This window comes from Harpia harpyja, chromosome Z (assembly GCF_026419915.1).
Source record: "Harpia harpyja isolate bHarHar1 chromosome Z, bHarHar1 primary haplotype, whole genome shotgun sequence".
NCBI classification, from domain to species: domain Eukaryota; kingdom Metazoa; phylum Chordata; class Aves; order Accipitriformes; family Accipitridae; genus Harpia; species Harpia harpyja.
This window is the reverse complement of record NC_068969.1, coordinates 100,665,644-100,688,398: the sequence shown is the minus strand read 5'-3', so window position 1 is coordinate 100,688,398 and position 22,755 is coordinate 100,665,644. Positions and strand designations below refer to the sequence as shown.

The window sequence follows — 22,755 nt, the reverse complement described above, 5'->3', positions numbered from 1 at the left end:
TTAACAGCATATAAAATAACTACATTTTATTCTTACTTTTAGAAATTATCTTTGATTATAGTGACACTCGGTAAAATCACTGTCATACTAAGTTTTCTGAAAAGACTGGTGTCACAGTAATTCTTCTGAAGCCTGTAGTTACTACTTCTGTTCTCTCAGATTAGCTTTCATTTAGTCCAGGATACGTTGTGTACAAGAGTGACAGCTGCTTGAGGAGTGAAGAGGTTTGGAGTCAGTTGAGAAGTGAACTTGGAGGATGGATACCTTTCTTACTGCTATTTATTTTGCTGCTATTTTCTTTGTTTCTTAGAAACATAAGAATTTTCATACAGGAGTAAACAAGTAACCTGTCTCAAATGGTTGCTAGCACCAGATGCTTCAGAAACAGATGCAAAACTTTCCCAAGCCCTGGGAAACGTGCTTACGGAGTGACTGACTCTGAGGTTTCCAATATACTTCCAGATTGGTTTGTCCTACAGCTCTGTGACTTTTACCCCTCTCTATTGTGGGATTTTTAATGTCCTTTTTATTTTGATGATGCTTCTTAAAATCTCCTGGTTTTTTTTCTGAATCTTGCAGAACTTTTAAACCTGTAACAGTTTGTTGTCAATTAATTCTCTAGATAAGCTGTACATTATTTAGATACCATAGACATTCTTCTTTAATTTCCTTGGGTTTTTTGTATCTCCTTGCTTGTATAAGAAGGGGGATCAGGTGTTTGTTTAATCTTCTGTACTATTTTTTTTTTCTTTTCTTTTTGCCAACATTATATTGCTGTTCTTCGGAATATGTCTTCATCTTCAGAACAGGTGAGATAGTTTGTTTAAAGCTGATACTAGAGTCACTTAGAAATTAGGCAGATTATCCTCTTTTCCCATCCCAGAACATGTGGCATATAGTCAAAACTTCTTTCTCTTTTCTCTAAGTCAGTCTCTAGTGTTTGTTGATACTATCTTGCTACAGACTACTTTCTGAAATCAGGTTAAGGAGATAAAAACCTGTATTTTTCTCTATTTCTCTACATACAATGTTCTGAGTTCTTTTGATAGTTTTAACTTAGGATCTTCTTTAAACACTCAGTTTGTAGATGGAAGTTAAATGGAGAAAATCACTTTTATAGTTACTTTTAATTGTTTGATTTCTGAAGCTTGGAGATGTACACTACCTACTTACTTTGTTTACTTGAAGTTTGAGACTGTGCTTTGAATATGTCCTCATACACAGTTGAGATTATGTTAAGGGGATGAGAAGGAGTGGCTTCGTACTAGGTTTTCTAAATTCTAATTTATGTACATTCCATATTAAGATTCTAAGGCCTGTGAAATTTTATGATTCCGCTTTTGATAGTGGCAGAATCCTTTTGGTGTTGATTCTTTGTATCAAAAAAAAGTACTGTGTATCTCCTACTCAATGAACAATACATTCAAAACCTTCATGTGACTCAAAAAGGTGCTCAAGGTATGTGTATATGGGTCTGTTTTTGGAAAATGTTCTTGATGTCATAAAGCAGTAAGTTAGTTACTAAAACATACTCAAGGCAGTTCTTCAAGAGATTATCTGATGTGGAGGCTTAGAAAGGCAACTTGGAAGCTTCACACTCTTATGCAGTTTTAAACCGTGGCAAGGGTAGCAGATATGCTTTCTCAAAATAAAACCTAAATCAAGATCCTAAGTTTATAATTCTAGATTTCAACATTTCAAAACTAATGACTTCGATGAAATTGCTGAGTTCAACAAACCAAATCTGTGTTCATAGTATAGCTTCCTTCAAACATAGTACTTATCATACCCTGTCCCATACCATAGATCTTTGCTTTGCAGTTGTAGACATCTGCTCCATCTTGGTGCTGAATGATGTGATAGCTCAGGGAAGTCTGCTTCAAAAATGTCCTATACCTTCTATAGCTAAAGACTGGAAAACTGACATCTCTTTGCTTCTGATTAATTTGATTCTATACTCGCTGCTTGCTAGAAATTTGGTAGTGCGACAGAGGAGAAAAGAAGGTGAGGGGCAAATGAGACTTGTTGAATGTTTATCTTGGATTTGATTTCCAGAAGCATAGGAGGAGGTCACAGTCCTCAGTATTGTTCTCTGATCATTCTGCTTACTAAATAAGGTGCAAATACTTTCTATCTGAAAAAGTTTTACTTATTTTTATTGCATGCAAGATGTAACAATGTGAAAGAAAGAAACGAGGAAGCACATTTGGCATGTAGCATATTCCTGTCCCATCCCTCCTAGCCATTTACTCTTCTACTCTGGTACCCTACACAAAAGCAAGTGAACAAAAAGAAATCAGAAGCATCAATTGTCATTTGAGCCTTAGGAGCTAAAAAAAAAAAAAAAAAAATTTTTGGCTTGAGAAGTGTATAAGCTTTAGTGAGGTGTCTCTGTGCCTTTAAATTTGCAGTCATCCTCCTATTCCCTGTATGCTATAATTTATTCCTTCCTTCCTCTGCATTTGTGTTGTGGCAAGAACTTCCAAAAGGAGAAAGGGACAGCAGCACTCCAGTTCTTATTTTCTCAATGCTTTTTGAAAAGCTTTTTGCCTTCTATCCTAGAGCTACTTGCTTTTGGAAGTTATGATCGGTCTCTGTTATTCTAACAAATTTCAGTCTTCTAGGTTTCATTTCTTCTTCTTAAAGACCATAAAGCTCATTTCCACTGAGTTGATTTAGTGAAAATCAGAAGCAGGACTTCATTGTATAGTAATTAGGAGAAGAGATGAGGAGAAAGTTCTCTTCAAATGACAAGGGCAATTTGTAGTAAGTGACAGCAACAGTTACTGTAGCTTTCAGGTGGTTAGTGCTGCTGTGAGGGATGCTGTGAGTTGCACGGTGATGTTCGGATGTGGTGTATGCTGATGAAGCATCTTTGCAAAGCATTGTTACCTTTGTGGGTCTGTTGTTCTAGATGTGCATTCTTGCTCCTGTTGTGACTTCATGTTCCTTTAAAGCATGTTTTATTGAATTTGATTTTTGTCTTGTAATCTAAAGAATTTTAAATGTTCTCCAATGTATAAAAATACCAAAATACTTGTGTCTTCAAATTATCTGTTACTATTTTACTAGTTTAATTTCATAGAGAGCTAAAATAAATAAAAAAGGAAAGTAAAAATAGTTAGGAGTAATGCCCTTCTTTGCCTGGTGATCTTTCATTCTGTCTTATTGCTGGATGTGTTCAATAATTTTTTTTTTTTTTTTAGTGGCTTAGAAGACTGACAAGTACCAGCTCTTAGCAACTCGTATTGTATTTTCAGAATGTTATAAGTTGATAGTATCTTGAAAGTTGTTAACCTAAAACATTTTCAGATGTTCAACTTTAAGCACCTTATAGTCCCGGTTTTACCTCACAGATATATTTAGATTTAAAAATATTAAAATAATTCAGTTCCTCAAAGCTCTTACAGTGTGGTATGTTTTTGGCTTTGTTTTGCTTGTTTCCATCTTAAAAAACAAACAGGAAAAAAACATGAAAAGGAGGCATTCCTAAAATGTGTGACACATTACTAGTGTAGTACAATTTTTGTAGCACAATACATAGTATTAGTGGCCAAATTAAAAGCAGATTTGTAATTTAAAACAAGGCTTTCAACCTCCATTTCCCCCCCCCCCCCCCTACTTTTTGCTTGGTTGTGTTGGGGGTTTTTTTTTTGGGTTGCTTGATCTTTAATACGAGTGACTGCTAAGGCTGCTCAAGTTATATTTCATTAATATATATGTGGTGTAAGTGTCTCATGTATAAATGTGACAATCCAGGTTTAAATTCTGGATAGACATCAGTGAAAGCTGGTGCAGAACTGTGCCTGTGTGCTGGACTGCATGCTGTCTAGTGTAATGGAAGCAATGTGGTAGTTTGATACGCAATTATTCTGCTTAAGTCTGTGTATTTATAAATAAATGTATTGATTGGATCAGAGAAGTTTAGCTCTCAGATATTAGACTGGAAGCCCACAAATTGTACATGAACAAAGTTAGATCCTTGTAATTTGAAACCTTAAGCTAAAATGGATGAATTGCAGCTTCAGCAGTTTCCTGATGTTATTTAGTAGAGCTTTGAACAAGTTAAGGAGATGTCATTGAAGATGAGTATAATTGAACAAACTAGTCGATGGGTATTCCGTTATTCTTCAGCTACTCCTGAATTCACATTTTTAATTTCTGTAGCAACTCTTAGAGCACCTTATCGATGTAGTTGTGCCTTTCAATGTACTTTTGTGGTATGTCATTAATAGTGATCTGAGACAACTGTAATTTGATAGACATTAAAAAACATGTTCGGTTAAAATGCAGTTCAGCTGTTCAGGCTCATTTGTTTATTTCTTCACAATAAAGTTGAAGTGACTAGAGAAGCATTTAAATTCTTCTTACCCCAGGTAGAATGTGTTATCACCAGAACACCATGTATTATATAAATCAGAATGCCAGTTACACAATCAGAACTGTATAAATTCAGATGGGTGTGAACTGCACCAAACACTTGTTACTGCCTCTGTGGCTGATTGCGCTGACCTGCTGATTCCTGAGAGGACAGGGATCTCTAGATGGTGTAATCAAGGAAATGTAAACTACACTGCCAGAAAATACCATTCTGCTTCCTCTTCCCTTTGGAGGGAGAATTGCGAAGTGTGACAAGTCTGCATGTGTCTGTAAAACGCTGAAGAGTGCCATTAATATAAATTCATTAATCTTTAGTGCAACTAATGCTGCCTTATCTGCCACTCTTACAGGAATTCCTTATAAACAGCTGACTGTAGGTGTCCCCAAGGAGATATTTGAGAATGAGAAGAGAGTGGCTCTATCACCGGCTGGAGTTCAAGCCTTGATTAAACAAGGCTTCAATCTTGTGGTGGAATCTGGTGCTGGAGAAGCTTCCAAATTTTCTGATGACCATTACAGAGAAGTTGGAGCAAAGATCCAGGGGACCAAGGAAGTCCTGGCTTCTGATTTGATTGTCAAAGTAATTCCTTTATTAATATATTTCCTGTTACATTCTTTTTGGAGAAACATATAGGTCATTTTTCTGTAACAGTTTGCTGAAAGTTCAGTAAGTAAGCTCCTTTAAATATTTTCCATTCTAAGTTCTGATTAAATTTTAGTCCTTTTTTTTTAATAGCTCAGGTGTGTACCTACAGTAATAAACTAGTAAATGGCAGCACTGGAAAAAATTGAGGGGAAATTCTTATCAAGTTTTTTACTACCTTGGAGTTGTGTTTTCTAGAGCAAGGTAGACTAGTTCTGGACTCTAATCAGATGAGATACCTGCTCTAAGAAACTTTTACTCCAGAATTAGTAACATACAACTCAAGTTACTCTTTGGAGGGAGTTGCTTGGAATTTTGAAGATGAAAGTTTCTAACTTTTCTCAATCAGACAGCCAACAACTCCACAGCAACAGTGTGTTTCAAAAGTATTTGTAACTAGATGAGTTGTAGTTGATCTGGGAAGACTGCTAAAAGTGAAGTTGCTTGAGAGGTATTAGGTTATGCAGAGTTCTGAAGGAAAAAAGAAAAAGACATTAAACTTGATGTTGAGGCTTATGTTAACTCCTGTATTTGAAGTTATCCTGTCAGGATGGAACATAGAATTTCTGTAAGCTAGTTTGTGAACAACCCTTTTAAGTAGGTTTCTTTTTGAAGAAAAGTGAGAAACTCAAAAGAAGTGAATACAGATCAAGTTGAGTTTCTGCTTGAAATTCCCTGTATGTAATGGTGCATCACAACCTAATTAGTGATTCTTAGCCTGTAGAGCCTAATTGGCACATCTGTTCAGTAATCATTTTGCTTAAAAATGGTGGGTTTTGGGGCAGCTGTCTGTCATAAAAGCCAGTAACTGCTGGTTAGAGGCCATCAGATCTTTTTGAAGGTGTGTGCTCACTATTACTGTCCTGTCATCAATCTGCCTAGACCTAATTCTAATATATGGATTGCAGTTAAGAAGTGCAGTTACTCAGTTCAGTTGTGTAAACAGCCTTTGATATACTTCCTTCCTTGCGTACTTTGTGGATGGGAATGGACAGACTGCAAGCTGGGATAAGGGAAGCGGAGTCTGTCTGATTTATTTCCTCTGATTAATTTGGAAACTTCTCTCTTTCTTCAGGTAAGGGCTCCTATATATAACTCGGCTCTAGGTGTACATGAGGCAGATCTTTTTAAGACAGCGGCTACCCTGGTTAGTTTTATCTACCCAGCACAAAATCCAGACCTCCTGAAAAAACTTGCAGAAAAAAAAACTACTGTTTTGGCTATGGATCAGGTTCCACGAGTCACCATTGCTCAGGGATATGATGCACTTAGCTCCATGGCCAACATCGCTGGGTATGAATCTTACTTTTTTTTTTTCTTTCTAGCTTGAGTAAGTATAGCTGGATTAAAAGCTATGTGCTTTGATATTAGGTATACCTAAAACAATTCTGCATCTCTATTTTCATACAGCTGTTTCAAGCACAGTGACACTGTTGGAGGTGCCAAACAACTTCAGTTTCTTATAGTCACCTTTGCAGTAGATCAGAGCAAGGCTTTTAAAAGAATAAATAAATAAACAAAATTGAAGGCAGTTCATCTAATTCCTGGATTTCTTTGTCTAGTGCCTTTTTCATCTGAACTAGATCAGAGCAGGCTCAAAGATATCCTTAAGACAGCTTGAACACAGATTGTCTGTCATTGGGATCTGATGTTGTTGGGAGCTAACTAACCCAAACAGCACTCAGTATGGATGCAATTGCCGTGGCAGTTATGAACAAAAGACCAAATACTCTGACAGCTTCATGCTTTGCGATTGGTATTGTAGGTATTGTAGTGAATTAAAATGTTGTTGTTGTCAAGCTGACTTCTATTATTAGGTTCTTTATTGCTTTTTGTTTTTTAGTTTTTTTGTCTCTTTACTTGGATGGTGTTTGTGAGGCATAATAAGCCTTGGAGAAGGCTGCCGCACTTTTGTGGACACCAGCAGTATACATCCACGTACATGTTTGGTTACTTCTCTGTGTTTTTGTTCTGTGTAATTTTACTAAAATATAGAAATTCATAATGTATTTGAAGCTATAAAATCTACAAGCTGTATTCCAAGTTAGAACTAATTTTATGGCGTACAGACCTCTGTATGTCCCTGCTAGAGATAGAAAAGAGAGTTGAACGGGACTGTTGAACCACAACGCTGTTAGTAAAAATGCAAGAAAATGTGCACTGTTGTTAAGAAAAGACTTAATTACACACTAATCTGCTTTTTCAGATAACTCTACTGATGTTAACTTGGCTTCCAGCCACCCATTCTTGGATGGCTACAAAGCAGATGGGGCAAAAGAAGTAGGAAGGTTAAGCTATTTGCCCTAAGCCATATAGCTCTGCAGAGTTAGGGTCAGAGTGTCCTTTTAAAATGTGTTCTTGCTTGTCTAAGTGATCTTACTGCAAAACTACGCTGGGTTTTGCAATTGCTTGTTCATGTTTCCTTCCCTGACAAGTCTCAGGTTACAGCTTTTGAAGGTAGCTTCAAAGACCACAAAGTTAACTTTTGGCAAGTTTGTTTATTGTTCAGGTAAAATTTTATTTTGAAAGAGTGAATAGTTGTGGACATGCAGTATAGTGCAGTCCAGAAATTCTGTCTGAAAATGCATTCCATGATTTGAAAAAAAGCAAGAAATATGAATGAAGACTCTTAAACTTGTGCTCAATAGTAAAATATTAAACTTGCTTTATTCTGTGCATGCCGTGGTCAAATATTCATACTTTTGATTGCTGTCATGAATGGAATTGTACTGAGACTGGGAAAATACTGATAAATGTTTATCCTTTATTGACAGTTACAAGGCTGTAGTACTGGCAGCAAATCACTTCGGTCGATTTTTCACGGGTCAGATCACAGCTGCTGGTAAAGTTCCCCCAGCAAAGGTATGTGCAATTGAACAGGTACTGTGGAAGCAGACTATGTGAGCTCCTGAGCACAACTAACCACTGCTGAAACTGTGTTAAAAGGCTTTTCTCCTGCCTTGGGGCTAGTTCTAGAGACTTTAGAAATCCCTATAGTTATTCCCATACTAATTTTTTTTCACTACCTGTAGTGTTGTTTTTCTGGGGAATAATAGAATAATTTGAGTTTTATTTAAGTTTGCTTAGTTTTAAACAACAGACTAGCTATACATGGAGGGATTATTTTTTTTTTTTCCAGATGGGGAAAAGCAAGGGAGCAGTTAAGAAAAGTCAAAGATGTTGGGATTTCTAGTGCATTGAAGGCTGTGATGTAAAGGATTGCTTGATTGAAATTGCAGGTGGATTGAGTTGAAGACAAATGAAAGCAGAATTAGGGAAGGAAAAAAAAAAGATGAGAAACCTGTACTTGCTTACATAAATTGTTAGCTACAGATGAGTTGGCTCTCAGATAAGTGAAATTAAGCTTTTAAACTGTTAGATTTATGGGGCAGCAGTCATTTTGGGTTCTGGGTCCAAAGGTAGCTTGTTTAAATGGCTGGTTAATGAGACATATCTGCGGTTGTGAAAGTAGTACAGTGCTGCTGCTTTTCTAACCATCTCTAGTTTTAGTTTATGCTCCAAGCACGATGATGGTATCATTCTAGGTCTTGATCATTGGAGGAGGAGTTGCTGGCCTGGCTTCTGCAGGAGCAGCTAAATCGATGGGTGCGGTGGTTCGTGGATTTGACACTAGGTAGGTGTGTGAAAATGTTAATATCCATCCGAAATTATTTTAAGGTTAAGTAGTTGTGGCTGTATTACAGTGAAAGCACTTGTACTGCACTGAATCACAATTCCTTTCCTACCATTTTTATTCCATCATTATTCCTCCATTTTTTATACCTCAAAACAGCCAAACCTTCCAAAGAGTCCTTCTCATTAAATCATTCAGAACTATATGAATAAAAACCCCATTGCTTTATGAAAATAAGAAAGTTAGGGCTTTTATCCAGAATTTCATGTCTCTGTTCCTCTTGGGGACACAGGGAAAATAGTAAGGAAATAATCTTTGTGCCCTCATTTATAGCTTGCTTTGATCCAGGTTCATAGCTGCATACTCTCGTTCACCTCTACTCTCCTGATCCCAGAGAGGCCAGCTAGGAACTCTTTGGAGAGACACTGCTTTCAATCCGCTGAAGGAGAGAAAGAGATCAAGTTATTTTATTTATGAAACTCAAGAAGAAAGAACAGAAACTGCAGCTGAAGCTGCTTTAACTGGTGCTTTCCTTGGGTTTCTGCTTTATGTTCGGAAGGGTTATTTTGTGCTGTAGCCATTTTTTAGAGCAATAGACTGGGAAAATTACAGAGCACAAACATTTTTCTACTTACAGCTACACAGACTGCGAACTTGATGAAATTTTTTTCTATTAAATGGCCTTCTTACATTGGATTTGTATGTGCTTAATACTGTGTTTGCATTAAATAACTTATACATGTTTGTTTTTATGCAGAAGTGGCACCTAGTGCTACTTAGTTATATCTAATATGAAAGAATAAAAATGAATATATCTCCAGATTTATGATGTGCAATATGAAAAAACCTTCTCTCTGGCTTGTTAGAGAAACTGCATATCCCTTAAAACAAACCGGAAGGAATTTGTTCTTCATAAAAGCATGATCAAAATCTGTCTAAAAGCTTTCAGATTTTTTTAATTCCCTTCTTAAGCATCCTGTATACTTTTATCTTGGTGTGCAAGAATGTGTTAATTTCTCTGCATGTTGTGAATGTTCACCTAACGCTGAAATTTAGTCTCATTTACTGTGATATCACATGATGCAAAATAAATTACAAATATACAGAATAACTGTAAAAAAAACCCCAACCAACCAACTACAAAACACCACCCCCACCCCTACCCCCCAAACCCATTTTTCCCTGTGAAAATAAGACTTACTTGTATTTCCCATTTCACAGAGTAAAGACGGGGCCACAGGTTGTGTATTTATCACACAGGTGATAAATAAGGTGAGGTGTATTTATCACCTTAGGCTTCTAAGTTTGGGCTGTAGATTTACCTAGTGATGACAAGAGGAATGGGTGAGCAGAGTTAGGCAACAGTTAAGCTCCCAGCTTTGACACTTTCCTGGAGCAACTCTGCTGAGTATACAGAAAGCTGTAGGTTGCCTTCATTCCTTATCCAAGTATCTTCATTAGGGACCTAAAGTTAGTGATGCAATTACTTTTTTCACTAAATAGAGGAAGTTGAGAACTTTAGTTACTGTCTCCTTAATCCTAGAATAAATTTTAGATCTCTTGTCTGAAGACTGCTACTAAAAAGACTGGAAGAGTCATGGTTGATTTTTAAAGTAGTGGTTGTTTCCCCCCCTGCAATTTTCTTTTCCTAGAGCTGCAGCTCTGGAACAGTTCAAGTCTCTTGGTGCTGAGCCTTTGGAAGTGGACTTAAAGGAATCTGGAGAGGGACAAGGCGGTTATGCTAAAGAAATGTCCAAAGAATTTATTGAAGCTGAAATGAAACTCTTTGCCAAGCAGTGCCAAGATGTTGATATTATCATCACTACAGCTCTTATTCCAGGTATGTTTTATGTGCAAGATGCTAATTTTCATTTATCTGGTGTAAGTTGGCATGTTTTGGAGCTGTGCCTGCAGTGAAAACAGAGGTGTTAATGAATTAGGTCTGTGTGAGCGTGTACCTTTTCCCTTCCCTGATAAATGCCTGTTTTTAAAGTGTGTGCCTTTTTTTACAACTTCTGTTTTCACAAACTAGCAGTCATTGACTCAATATCATCATGTTTTCTTACTAAACAAGGAGTAGATAGTAATAAAGTAAGAATATGTAATTCTCTTGCATATTTATTGCATCACTGCTACTTCTGCTATCCAGCTTGTGCACTGAAACAAGTTCAATTGAAACAGTACTGTCTTTTGTAATTGAAACGTTAAGTTAGAGCTTAAGTTTTAGTGCTTTGTGTTGCACAACATCTGTATTTTAATAACTTATGATGTGGTGTTTCTCTTTTTTTTTTGTTGTTGTAACTTGAATTGTAAGATTGGATGTTGTCAGTTTACTGAGGACAAAATTGGACTTGCCAGCATCTTTAGTAGACTGCCCATGCATACCTTTTTTTATATGCTTGAGAGCAAGATGTTCAAGCATCTCTTCTCTCTGTCTGTATAAACAAACCTTCTATGACATTTCATCCTAGGTACTGATACCTTAAAAATTTTGCTTACAAAAATAAGCCTGAGAGAGAAAGTGAGAAGGGGAGAACTCATCTCCTGAGCTCTGCAGACAAAAAGCTGTGTTTTGTGTTTAACTTACTATGCCTTGTCTTGTCAGGCAAAAAAGCTCCCATCTTGTTTAAGAAAGATATGATTGAATCAATGAAGGAGGGTTCAGTCGTTGTGGATTTAGCTGCAGAAGCTGGGGGAAACATTGAGACTACAAAGCCTGGAGAAATGTATGTTCATAAGGTGAGCATTTTAATCTGCAGATCATTCTCCATTTGCATGAATTCACGTTGTGTTTTGTAAACTGTATGCTGAAAATGAGTAGCTGATGTTGCTATTTGAGTTTAAGTAATCCTTTAGACTTGCTTTTGGTCACTAGTCATCCATGTAACAATTTAAAGATTTTTAAAGAAACAAATACCTTTGAATAGCATTAATTTTTTAAGTATGGAACTCTTACTACTTAGACTTCCAAGTCCAGTGACTTGTCAATGCTGAGTTAAGGGTGTGGTTTGGTGTCTATTTCTTGGACTACCTAAAGAGGCAGCAGTAGCAATAGCTTCTTTGACTTGCTCATCACCTTCCACTACTGGAGGTTAACAGTCCCTGTCATAGTTAAGCTAAACAGGTTCAGACTACGTCAGTGTTACTTCAGTGCAAAGTCTCTGGCTTAGGTCAATATAATTTCAGCTTCACGAGGGTGCTGTTTTTGTCTTTAGCTTTGCCGACATGAGTGTGTCTGCCCTGAAGTATCCAAACCATTTGTAACCCAAACTAGGAGTAGCATGAATTGGTTCATTAAAGTAAGCAATTTTGCTCTGGACTGAACTAAGTACTTTGGTTTTGCTCCAGTGTTCATTGGCTCAGTTGAGAGCTTGGTTTTCTGCTTTTTGGGTTTCATTTTTGGTACTTGTGAGAAATCTACTAGCAGTTACAGAAGTTTGGGTGATGAGATTTAAAGTAGCAGATTTCCAAGGTTGTTATTTGGTAATGTAAAGACATAATGCTGTTATTAGAGAAGCCTGTAGGACATATTGTTGCCATGGTTGTCATTAATATAAGTGGGGCTCTGTGTGTATGTATGATGAATCATGCATTGTATTTGTCTTTGTGGTTTTCTGGGGCTTTTGATGTCATTGCTCAAAAACTGAAATTAGAGTATGTAGAACAGAAATAAGCAGATACTTGCACGAAGAATTTACATGGAGTGCTTTCAATCAGAGGAGTATTACCCCTGGATGTAGTGTATTGGCACTGAGCTGCGGAAAAGAGCAGCAGTGCAGACCTATTAGCAGTGTGCTGGAGCATTGCATTAAGAAGCTAGAGTTTCTGGAAGCATGCATGGATCTTAGCTGTAAGTTGTAGGAGCAGTGTTTTAACACAAGCCTGCTTGAACATGACAAGTGTATGCCAGCCTCAGCCTCCCATACCTTGAAAAGCTCAAGACCCTGATGGCTGGGTATACTCACATTTGTTCTTTAAAGAGGGTGGATATATTATGTTAGATCTTTGCATAAATGTGAACCCAGGCGTATTATTTGTGCAGGTAGCTAGCTCTGAGGAAGCTCCCTTCACTCCTCTGTCATAGAGAAAGTTGTCTCCAGTGCATGTCCTCCAGAAGGACTGAGAAGATGCCAAGCATTTGACTGGATAATGTTACCTGGTGGCTTTAAGAAGCTAAGTTCTGAGAGAATGGTAGGATTTGGAGAGGACAAGCTCTTGCACGAATACATCTTCCTCTCTGGGTAGGCTTGTTGCTAATAGCATTTGAGGTGTTGGGTTCGATCATGTTGAACTGTGTAACTGTTGTGAGTAATCCTCCCTGACTTAATAATGTTAGAGCTGCAGGTAACAGTTTTAGCTGAGGTTAAAAACAGAAATAACTGAAACAGTTTGGATATATATTTCCAGAAGGATATATTGGAAGAGATGCTGCATCTTCAGAGATTGTACTAATCCTTAATATTTTACTTGAATTTTTTTCAGGGTGTTACACACATTGGCTACACAGACCTGCCTAGCAGAATGGCTACTCAGGCCAGTACTCTGTATTCCAATAATATTATCAAACTCCTGAAGGCTATTAGCCCTGACAAAGAAAACTTCTACTTTGATCCAAAAGATGAATTTGATTATGGGACTCTGGATCATGTTATTAGAGGAACTGTAGTAATGAAGGTAAGTCAGTAAATATTCTCTTCTTAATTTGTGAGTACATACTTTTAAATTTGTCATTGTTGTCTCTTTAAAATGCATTCAAAGATACTGCGTGCCGATAGACTTCAGAGGTGGCTTGATGGATGTAGTGGGCAATTGTGTTTGTATTTAAGCTCACTATTCCTCTGTCCCTTTTTCTGAAGGGAAGCATCTTTGCTTTTGTCGTCTTGTCATGGTTAAACAAATATTTAATGTCTACTATTGAAAAATAAGATGATGATTAAATTTGCATGTTTTATTCACGTGATAAAAGCATAGTTATTTAAAACGTGTTTGAAACATTACTACAGGACCAGAAAAACATTATTCCTTTATTGTTGTTTTTTTTTTTAAATAAGTAAGTTTCTGTTCTTGTAAGAGTAACTCCAGAAAAAACTGGTGGAACTAGGATATGTAGGATACTTTAAGCTCTATTAGGAAATAATAAAATACAAACTTAGGGCATGTATGGGCTCTGTTCCTGCAACTATTAGGAAACAGTAATTTGCAGTTTAGATAAGAGGTATTAATTTCTGTTGAGTTTTGCTGTATAATGTTGCCAACATTTCATAGTGCTTATGATATCTACTCTGAAGGAGGCTTGCATTGTCTTCAGCTCTTCCAGACCACTGAAGTGGTGTGTACAGCTCAGGTCTGACAGCTCCGCCGGTTATTCCTCCAGAGGCCTGGAGAACAGCAAGAAATGTGAGACATCATACTTGGTACCTAGCTAAGGTCTGGGCAGGCTCTGATTACAGTTCACATCTGTAGCAGATTTTGCTATTTTCAAGACCCTGTTTTCTTTTGCATAAGTGTTTTCTAGTTAAGGAACTTTACCTTTTTGTTTTGGTTTCTGCTTTCAAGCCTTGTGCTGTGTTTCCGCCAGGTGCTTTTGGACACTGATACTAAATCTTGTCTGAAAAATGTGTGAACCAGTATGGTTAACTTGGTCTGGCTGTAGTGATCATCCAGCCATGCAAACTTATGCTGATGCAGAAAAGGAAGGTGTTCCTGTGGTGTGGCTGTAGGATGTTAGACTTCTCTGAGTTGCAGGATTAAGAAGAGTAGGCTCCTCTAACTATAAAGCATCTGCCATGTTAGGGATAACTGTAAATATCTCTTGTCAGGATGGCAAGGTGATTTTCCCAGCACCTCCACCAAATAATGTTCCTCAAGGAGCCCCTGTGAAGCAGAAGACTGTAGCAGAGCTGGAAGCAGAAAAAGCAGCTACTATTACACCTTTTAGAAAAACTATGACTAGTGCATCTGTATACACAGCAGGTAGGTAACTTCCAGAGTTGGAGAATCAGTGTAGAGTGCTCCTCATTTGACTAATACTTCTAAGGGACTCTTCATCTTACTTGTTCAGTTTAATAACTAGTTGAGAGAGCGGTTGATTGGCTGGTGAATCCTAGTGCAAAATCAGTGTAGTGTAATAATTGCTTTTGAGAGAAAAAAAAAAATTTTAGAAGTTTAACCAAAAGTATTAACATTTCAAACAGTGCTGATTCATGCTGTGTGCATGTATGTGTGTTTGGCTTTATTTAAATATCAGTAAAATACTTAAAATTCTGAAGGACTCCTGCTAGGGACTGTGCCCATACTTTGCAGCAGAATCAATTCAATGCTATTGCTTTCTTCAAACTTTAATGTATGAGATTTAAATGTCCACAATCTACTGAAGTACTGATATTAGGACATTTGTCGTGATGAATAAATATTGGCTCTTCTTGTCATGTGGTTTCTGTGTGCATCAGAACCTTCTGCATGAAGTAATTGATGAAATGAGTATTCTTGATTTTAACCTCTGTTCTTCATATGCACACTTAGAGTCTTCCAAGTAGTATCTCAACATGATTGTGACTCTTCTACGTTTTTACTATAGAACAGGAGTGACAGGATTCAGTGTTGGTGTAGAAACCCAACTTTGCTGCTTTGTGTGCATGCATAACAAAGATGTGTGTATTTATATTTATGGTTTTATTTTCTATTGTAAAAGAAACACTAGTACTGAAAGAGCCTTGTGGTTGACAAAGATGATCCAGCTGTTCTTGAAACAAGTCCATGCACAAAACTCCATTTTGCTTTTTAGCTCAATACTGGACTCCTGTTGTACAGAGTTTAAAGGTAAGAAACCATTAAAGTTACAGAAAAGTTTGCTGTGCTTTTCTTCTAGGTTTAGCTGGCATGTTAGGACTGGGCCTTGTAGCTCCTAATACAGCTTTCACACAAATGGTGACGACATTTGGCCTAGCTGGAATAGTGGGGTACCATACAGTATGGGGTGTGACTCCTGCTCTTCACTCTCCACTCATGTCAGTGACTAATGCTATCTCAGGTAAGTAGCTGTGACACAACTGCTTACTTTCTATCTGAAGTAGGCACAACTCCTTTTACTCAAACTTTAGACAGAAGTCTACACCTTTTAAAATGCTAGAGAGCCTAGTACTACTTTGTATGTCTGAGTTTACTTTCATAAATAGCAAGGACACCTGAAACATACTCTTTTTGAGAGTATCTTTTTTCAAAACAAGGGCAAATCTGGTGCTCTGTATTTTTACTCTTTATAAGTAATTTTTCACTCTTAACCTGTTTGCTTTAAAGTTTGTTGTACTTGGAGTGCTGCAGTCTCTCCTTTCATAGAACACTTCTTTCCTCCCGTCTCTCCGAAATGTTGCCCTGAAAATAACTTGTCTCATATTTTCTGTGTTCTTTTTTTCCGCTCCTCAAACTATGTGTTGGGGGCGGGGGGGGTGCAGACAAAATTCTTAAGTGACCGGTAAGATTCATAACTCTATAACTACATAAGATTTTATATATCTGTCTGTGTATGTGTGTGACAGGTCATGAGTGTGATCTACTTTGACTGTTAAAAGCAAAGCTTCTTTTGTTGAACAAGTACTTGGAAGCTGATTGTGTGCTTGAGGCACTGTATGTCAAAACTATATTCATATACTAATTTTGTTTTCTTTTGAAACATGTTTGTGTTGCTGAAAAAGACCATGGTAGTCTTTGTTTAAATAGTAATGCGTACAGTAGGGCTCAAAATTTGAGTTGACTTGTATCTGTTTGACAGCTGAAAAGAAACTTGCTATAGGTACAGAGCGTTTTAAGGTTCAATAACACTTTTTTCTCTTTTAAATAGGACTAACTGCAGTTGGTGGGCTGGTATTGATGGGAGGAAACTATCTCCCTGAAAACACTCCTCAAAGTCTAGCAGTGCTTTCAGCCTTTATCTCTTCAGTCAATATTGCAGGTATGAATGTTAGGTTTTTTCCTGAGGGACTTTTTAAAGCACTTGTGTAATTCTTTTATTTCTTTTAGCTCTTTAATTGTATAGATTCCAGAAATACTATTCTGGGAATAGGATCTGAGAGCATCCATCAGTAAAGAAATCCCTCCCAGCGCCACCCACCCCCATTTTCATAGTAGTTATTGTATCTGGTTTGCACACTGTGGTGTATAGGGAAACACTTAAAAGTGCATTTTTCTTTTACAGTATCCTTTGGGTGCTGATTATATGAACTAGCTTTTCCTGTATATCCCAGGGTGGTATTGCATTTGTCCTTGTATTCCTTTTGCTGCTTGAAAAATACACTAGTGGCATAGAACAAAATTCTGCTTGCTTGACCTTCGGAAGTCCCAGCTTCATGAATAAAAGAGATAAGAAAGTGAGAAATGTGACTTATAAATACTGCTTTTTGCTAGAGTAGGTAAGGAAAAGGACACAGTCACAAACTAAGCTGTATCCTACAGTTAACGTAGAGTATGAAGCCAGAGCAAGTCCTCCAGGCTTTTGACCACCTGCTTTTATGAGTTTTCTCCAAAGGTTAAAAAAGACAACAGGATCTCACCCTCACTACAGCTTTGTTTCCTGGTGGTTTTCAAGATTACTAGCTTTTCAGATGTGCTATTGCTGTCGGTTGCTAACTTTGTGTAGTAATATGGTTTAAGCAAATGTTTCTTTTATAGCTTGGCATATGCTTAGTTTCAGATTTTATTTTGTAAAATTGTTCTTTTACTTTGGCCAGGTGGGTTTCTAGTTACACAGAGAATGCTGGATATGTTCAAACGTCCCACAGATCCTCCTGAATACAACTACTTGTACCTACTTCCTGGTGGTGTATTTGTAGGAGGCTATGCAGCTGCTCTCAACGGTGGCTATAATATTGAGCAGGTAAAAAGATAACTTTGTGGCTCAGCCTACTGTTCACAGTGGTATGCTTATTCACTGCTTACTCTGAGTAAATAGCAAATTAGCCATGGTCTTTTCATCAGCTATGTATTCCCACAAGGCCACTCTGAAATTGATTAAGCTTGCAATCATACCTCAAACGCTGAATCTGCAAATTTTTAAAAGCTTTGGTTTTGTGAGTTTTTTTTTTCCCTGTAAAGCAGCAGGTACTTTGTTGTTTATTGGACAGTTTTCCTAAATGACAGCTTAAATGTTAGAGCAACTACAGAAATCAGTCTTTAGTTTAAATGTTTCTGAAAATTCAACTTGACGTGACAGTTAAAGTAGGTAGACATCTGGATGGGATGAGATTTAGCACAGGGGTGCACAGGGATTGTACCTATAGTACTTCTAATGGTAAACTTTTGTTTGCATTTGTTTTAATAGTAAGAAAAATCAATGTGTATTGCCTTCTATGTTTGGAGAAAGTAAGTCCAAACATGCCTTTATGCCAGGGGCTTGTAATATGGTTTTTTTTCAGTTATCTACATGTACAGCTCAGTTTATTTAAGGTTTTTTCTTATACTTTTGAAAACAGGAGTTCAGATGTGCCATAAGCAAATTCTGAAACTATTCCAATAATGAACAGGACCATATAGCTTTGGGTTTGTACTAAAGAAAACTTGTTTCTGAACTGATGATGAAAATTGGCTTGACTCAAGTCTAGCATTCATGGTGCAGATAAACTAAGGTCATAAAGTGGAGCAACAGTTTTAATAGGTATCCCATTTTAATTGGGCAAAATCACATCCTGTACAACAGTTTCTCACAGTCAGGAGTTTTGACTTCAGTTAGGAGCTGTGACTTACACACATTCTGGAAAAATCAGCCCTTTTGCGTAATAATCAGATTTTTATAATGATTATGCAGTTTGTCTCCATTTCATGTGTGCATATTGATATTTTTCTTATTTTAAAGATGATGTATCTGGGGTCAGGCTTATGCTGTGTTGGTGCCCTGGCTGGTCTGTCCACACAAGGAACAGCTCGACTTGGAAATGCATTGGGTATGATTGGTGTTGCAGGAGGTTTAGCAGCAACTCTTGGAGGCCTTAAACCCTCACCTGAATTGTTGGCGCAGATGTCAGGTGCAATGGCACTTGGTGGTACTATAGGTATGTGTAGGATACAATAAACTAACACTATATGCTCTATACATGCATTTATGAAAGCTGTATCTACACCAAATACTGTGTAGCTCACAGGTGAATTGACTAACTTACATTTAGGGCTTGTGTATGTTATTTTGCAAATATGTGAACAAAGAATTGTAAGTCCCAGGGCTTTTATTAATGCATCAGGATGTGGTAAAGAATGGGGAGACTGGTGGAAAAGCAGGAGCACATCATCTCTGTTGGGGAAACTTGGTATGCAGAGGTGAATGAACTTGCCCAACTTCATACTTCTGTTCATTTCCTGACTGAATGCTGCCAAATTCCCTTTTTCACACTGTGCTTTTGTCACAGAAAATGCTGAATTTCTCATTATTTAGTGGGGCTTCTAAGAACATGATATGCTTCAATCTTCTCCCTGATTTCCATGATATCCTCGTTGCACAAAATACACTTACGTAGCTTTTAGTGAAATGCCACAGCAATTTCTAGTGTAGAACAAATCTTTCCATTGGAACAGGCATGTGTGTGCATGTATTCATTGCACAGTGAACCATGATACATTAATTTCTAGCTGCACAGATTGGTTGTGTTTTGTAAGACTTCACTTCTGTCTTCAATTCTCAATAGGTTTGACGATTGCTAAACGCATCCAGATTACAGATCTGCCTCAGCTAGTGGCTGCTTTCCATAGTTTGGTTGGTTTGGCTGCGGTGCTCACCTGTGTAGCAGAATACATAATTGAATATCCTCATTTCGCTACTGATCCAGCTGCAGACCTCACCAAGATTGTGGCATACCTTGGCACGTACATTGGTGGAGTGACTTTCAGTGGCTCTCTTATTGCTTATGGAAAACTGCAAGGTGAGACCTTCCATTCAGAACTAAGTATTTGTAAAGGTTGGTTTGTTCGTTTGTTTGTTTGTTTTTTTAAGAAAACCACAGGGTTTAGCCCTGCCTTTAGACTGCTGTGTAATTGGAAAGAAACCTTGTGTTTTGCATTGGGTAAAAATTTGTTTGTTTAATCCTTATAAGTGTACTTTTTTTTTAATTCTGTGTAATTTGTATACAGGTTTAGTTATGAAAGGTTTGTCTTCACTGCTTGGACATACTACTGCTATTAATTACAAAGTCATGTAAGCTTCCCTTAATTCATCTTATCCAGAAATAAGTGTTGATTTAGTGTTGTTAAGATATGGCCTGACACTGTTTCTCTAATTGACTTTATTGAACTTTTATGGTCACAACTTCATATTCTTGAGCAGACATTTTAATTGAAACCTTGGTGTTGCTGGACTTGGCACTGCTAATATTTGTGGGATTTTGTTCTTGACATTGCAGGCTTCATTTAGGTGGGTAGCTTGCAGTATCAGTTGAGACTGCCTCACTTTAAACCATTCAGTTCACTGTCTATTTACCTGCTGTGCAAACTCCATGCTCCATACCTCTTACTGTTTTAGTAAATATGCCTTCTAAATTAAATACTCACTAATTCCTGATTCTTACGCACCTGAAGGTTTCTTTATTGCATTTATTTTTGGTTTTGTAAGCACACAGCTTTTGAGAGACTGAGATAATACCTGTACTAAGAAGTTCCGGCTAAGAGCTTCCTATTACTAATCCTGTTACTAGCTTTGCAGTAGTTCATTTGGGAAACATCTGTTTGCTTTCTTCAGTGTTTGAGACCAGCCATTGAAGGTGGAAGCATGACATGGATGGAAAGCTGTCTTCTCTAATAATCTTTTGAAGGATTTGTCAGTAGTATGTATTTCTGATGTATTTCTGCTAAGTAGTTGCTCATTTATTTCTACTTGTGGTTTTTTTTTTTCTCTTCTCCATCTTATCCCTTCCACCTGTTCAGTGATTTGTGTGCATGTCCCCAGTGAACTTCACTGCCTGTTTCAGGCTACTGTCCTGGTTTTGTTTATTTCCCCCCCCTTGCATTTTCATATCAGCATGATAGGAAATAATAAGCTTGTCTATACTATTGAACTAGAGGTAGTAGGTGACACACTTTGACTCCTAGTCCTGAAACCATCAGTTTGTTCTTTCCCTTGAATTCAGCTAAATTTAAATGAGACACTCGGTAAGTAATTACTTACACCAAAAGTAACAGATAAACTTGTATTATTTTAGTCTTTGACATGTTGTTTGGAAAAAGAAAAAAGGCTAGGGTGAAAATAAATATGTAATTGTCTTTCTAAACTGAATCACACAAATACTGAACCCTGTTTTCCTTTCAAGTCTCTGCCTATGTGGGAAGCTGTGGGAAATCTGTGTGACTGAGGGTACTGGTGAAATTAAAGCATTTGAAAGCAGGTGTGTTTTATATTTGGGGTTATCTGCATAGTCATATTTTTCTAAGCACACAGCTTTTGAGAGGCTGAGATAATACCTGTACTAAGAAGTTCCAGCTAAAAGCTTACCATTACAGAGCATTATACACAATGTGCAAAGATTTGGGGACAGAATCAAAGTATGTTTATTGTGTTTTTTTTTTTTTAAAAAAAAGGCTTTTCAAGAGGAGGAGATGCTTTTGTGATTATTCTGAAGCACTTCAGCGAGATTAGGAAGTAAAATGAGTGTGAATAGGAGTATTTGAGAATCTAGAGTAAGTTTGCATGTGTTGCAATACTGAGTCAGTGCAAGGTCTCAACTTCAACTAACTTGTTTTATCTTCTGCCCCTCCCTTTTTCTTTTTGAAAATTTTCTTTTGCTGAGGTATACAGTCTTCTCAGAAGGCAAGAGACAGGCTTTCCTGCATGTATATATCAGTCTCTGAATATCCATTTGATTGCAGGTATCCTGAATTCTGCACCACTGCTCTTGCCTGGTCGACATGCATTGAATGCAGGATTGCTGGCTGCCAGTGTTGGTGGAATGGTTCCGTACATGATTGATCCTAGTTACGCTACAGGAATTACTTGCTTAGGTTCTGTGTCAGCTCTCTCAGCCATAATGGTAAGCCAGGGAATTGTAGGAGGTGAAACAAATTAAACAAGCAGTTTGTTCTTCAGCTTTGCAAATTTCCTCTTAATGATTGTATTTTACCATCCTGAGTCACAATCATCATAGTGCCTGTGTGCTAACTTGCAGTAGCAGATAGCGAATGACTTCCTAAATTTAGCTGTAAACCAGAACTGTTCAAGAGAACAGGCATGTATGTATATACTTAACTTTTTGCAGTTTAATGGAGCCTTTTATATGACAAACTGATATTTTAAAAGACTTTTTTGTAAGTTTATTCTTAAAATACTTAAGAGCACTGGATCTACAGGTTATCATAACTTCGTAAGATTATCCCCATGTGTAACTTCCCCCATTCACTCACCAGCTATTGCAAAATTTGCCCTGCATATTACCATTGTGTAACCTGAGTCTTGCAAAGACTGCTTAGTATGAATCCTTTAATGGTATGAACAGTTCCGTGGAGCTGGTAGGATATTTTTGTGAGTAAAAATACGTGACTAAGCACAGGATGAGGACAGTGGAGTGCCTTCCTGTCTTCTCTCAAAAGGCAGAATCATAAGTCCAATCCTCAGGCCACAGCTTGATGTCTCCTACATTGAAAATGCTTGAATAGGTTAAGTTACTTGATATTTATTTTTCAGTGCTGCAGGCAGACTGGCTTCTCTGCATGTTCTCTTTAATCGTAGCTTACACTGAAGTATTTTCTTTTCTTTTCCAGGGTGTCACTTTAACAGCAGCTATTGGAGGTGCTGACATGCCTGTAGTTATTACTGTCCTGAACAGTTACTCTGGATGGGCTTTGTGTGCTGAGGGCTTCCTACTGAACAACAACTTGCTGACCATTGTTGGTGCACTTATTGGCTCCTCTGGGGCCATCCTCTCTTACATCATGTGTGTGGTAAGAAGTCAGCAGAAATTCTGCTTGTTTTCCAAGTAATGAAAAACCTTATATAGTATGTTTGCTAGGAAGATAAGCAATTGGAAGACCAAACTGCTAGGTGTTTACAGACTAGAAAATTCTTGATTGAAACTGTTGGACTAGATGTCAGGCATCTCTCTTTGGTTTGGAGAGACACATACTTCAAAACTGA

The 22,755-nt window shown here is 37.5% G+C and overlaps 1 protein-coding gene across 3 annotated transcripts in view; it reads left to right on the top strand.

Moving 5' to 3' along the window:
* NNT (nicotinamide nucleotide transhydrogenase) overlaps positions 1-22,755 on the top strand; it is a 50,114-nt gene that overhangs the window by 3,179 nt on the left and 24,180 nt on the right. For 2 of the 3 annotated variants that reach the window (XM_052776730.1, XM_052776729.1), the window contains exons 3-17: positions 4,731-4,960; positions 6,099-6,316; positions 7,798-7,885; positions 8,569-8,657; positions 10,310-10,497; positions 11,263-11,396; positions 13,140-13,331; positions 14,477-14,630; positions 15,526-15,687; positions 16,495-16,605; positions 17,381-17,526; positions 18,502-18,697; positions 19,325-19,558; positions 21,495-21,655; positions 22,383-22,562. In XM_052776730.1, coding sequence (XP_052632690.1) covers positions 4,731-4,960; positions 6,099-6,316; positions 7,798-7,885; positions 8,569-8,657; positions 10,310-10,497; positions 11,263-11,396; positions 13,140-13,331; positions 14,477-14,630; positions 15,526-15,687; positions 16,495-16,605; positions 17,381-17,526; positions 18,502-18,697; positions 19,325-19,558; positions 21,495-21,655; positions 22,383-22,562 — 2,483 coding nt within the window. Of the gene's footprint in view, positions 1-584; positions 810-4,730; positions 4,961-6,098; positions 6,317-7,797; positions 7,886-8,568; positions 8,658-10,309; positions 10,498-11,262; positions 11,397-13,139; positions 13,332-14,476; positions 14,631-15,525; positions 15,688-16,494; positions 16,606-17,380; positions 17,527-18,501; positions 18,698-19,324; positions 19,559-21,494; positions 21,656-22,382; positions 22,563-22,755 lie in introns of those variants that run through there. The other variant, XM_052776731.1, reaches the window with a different exon arrangement.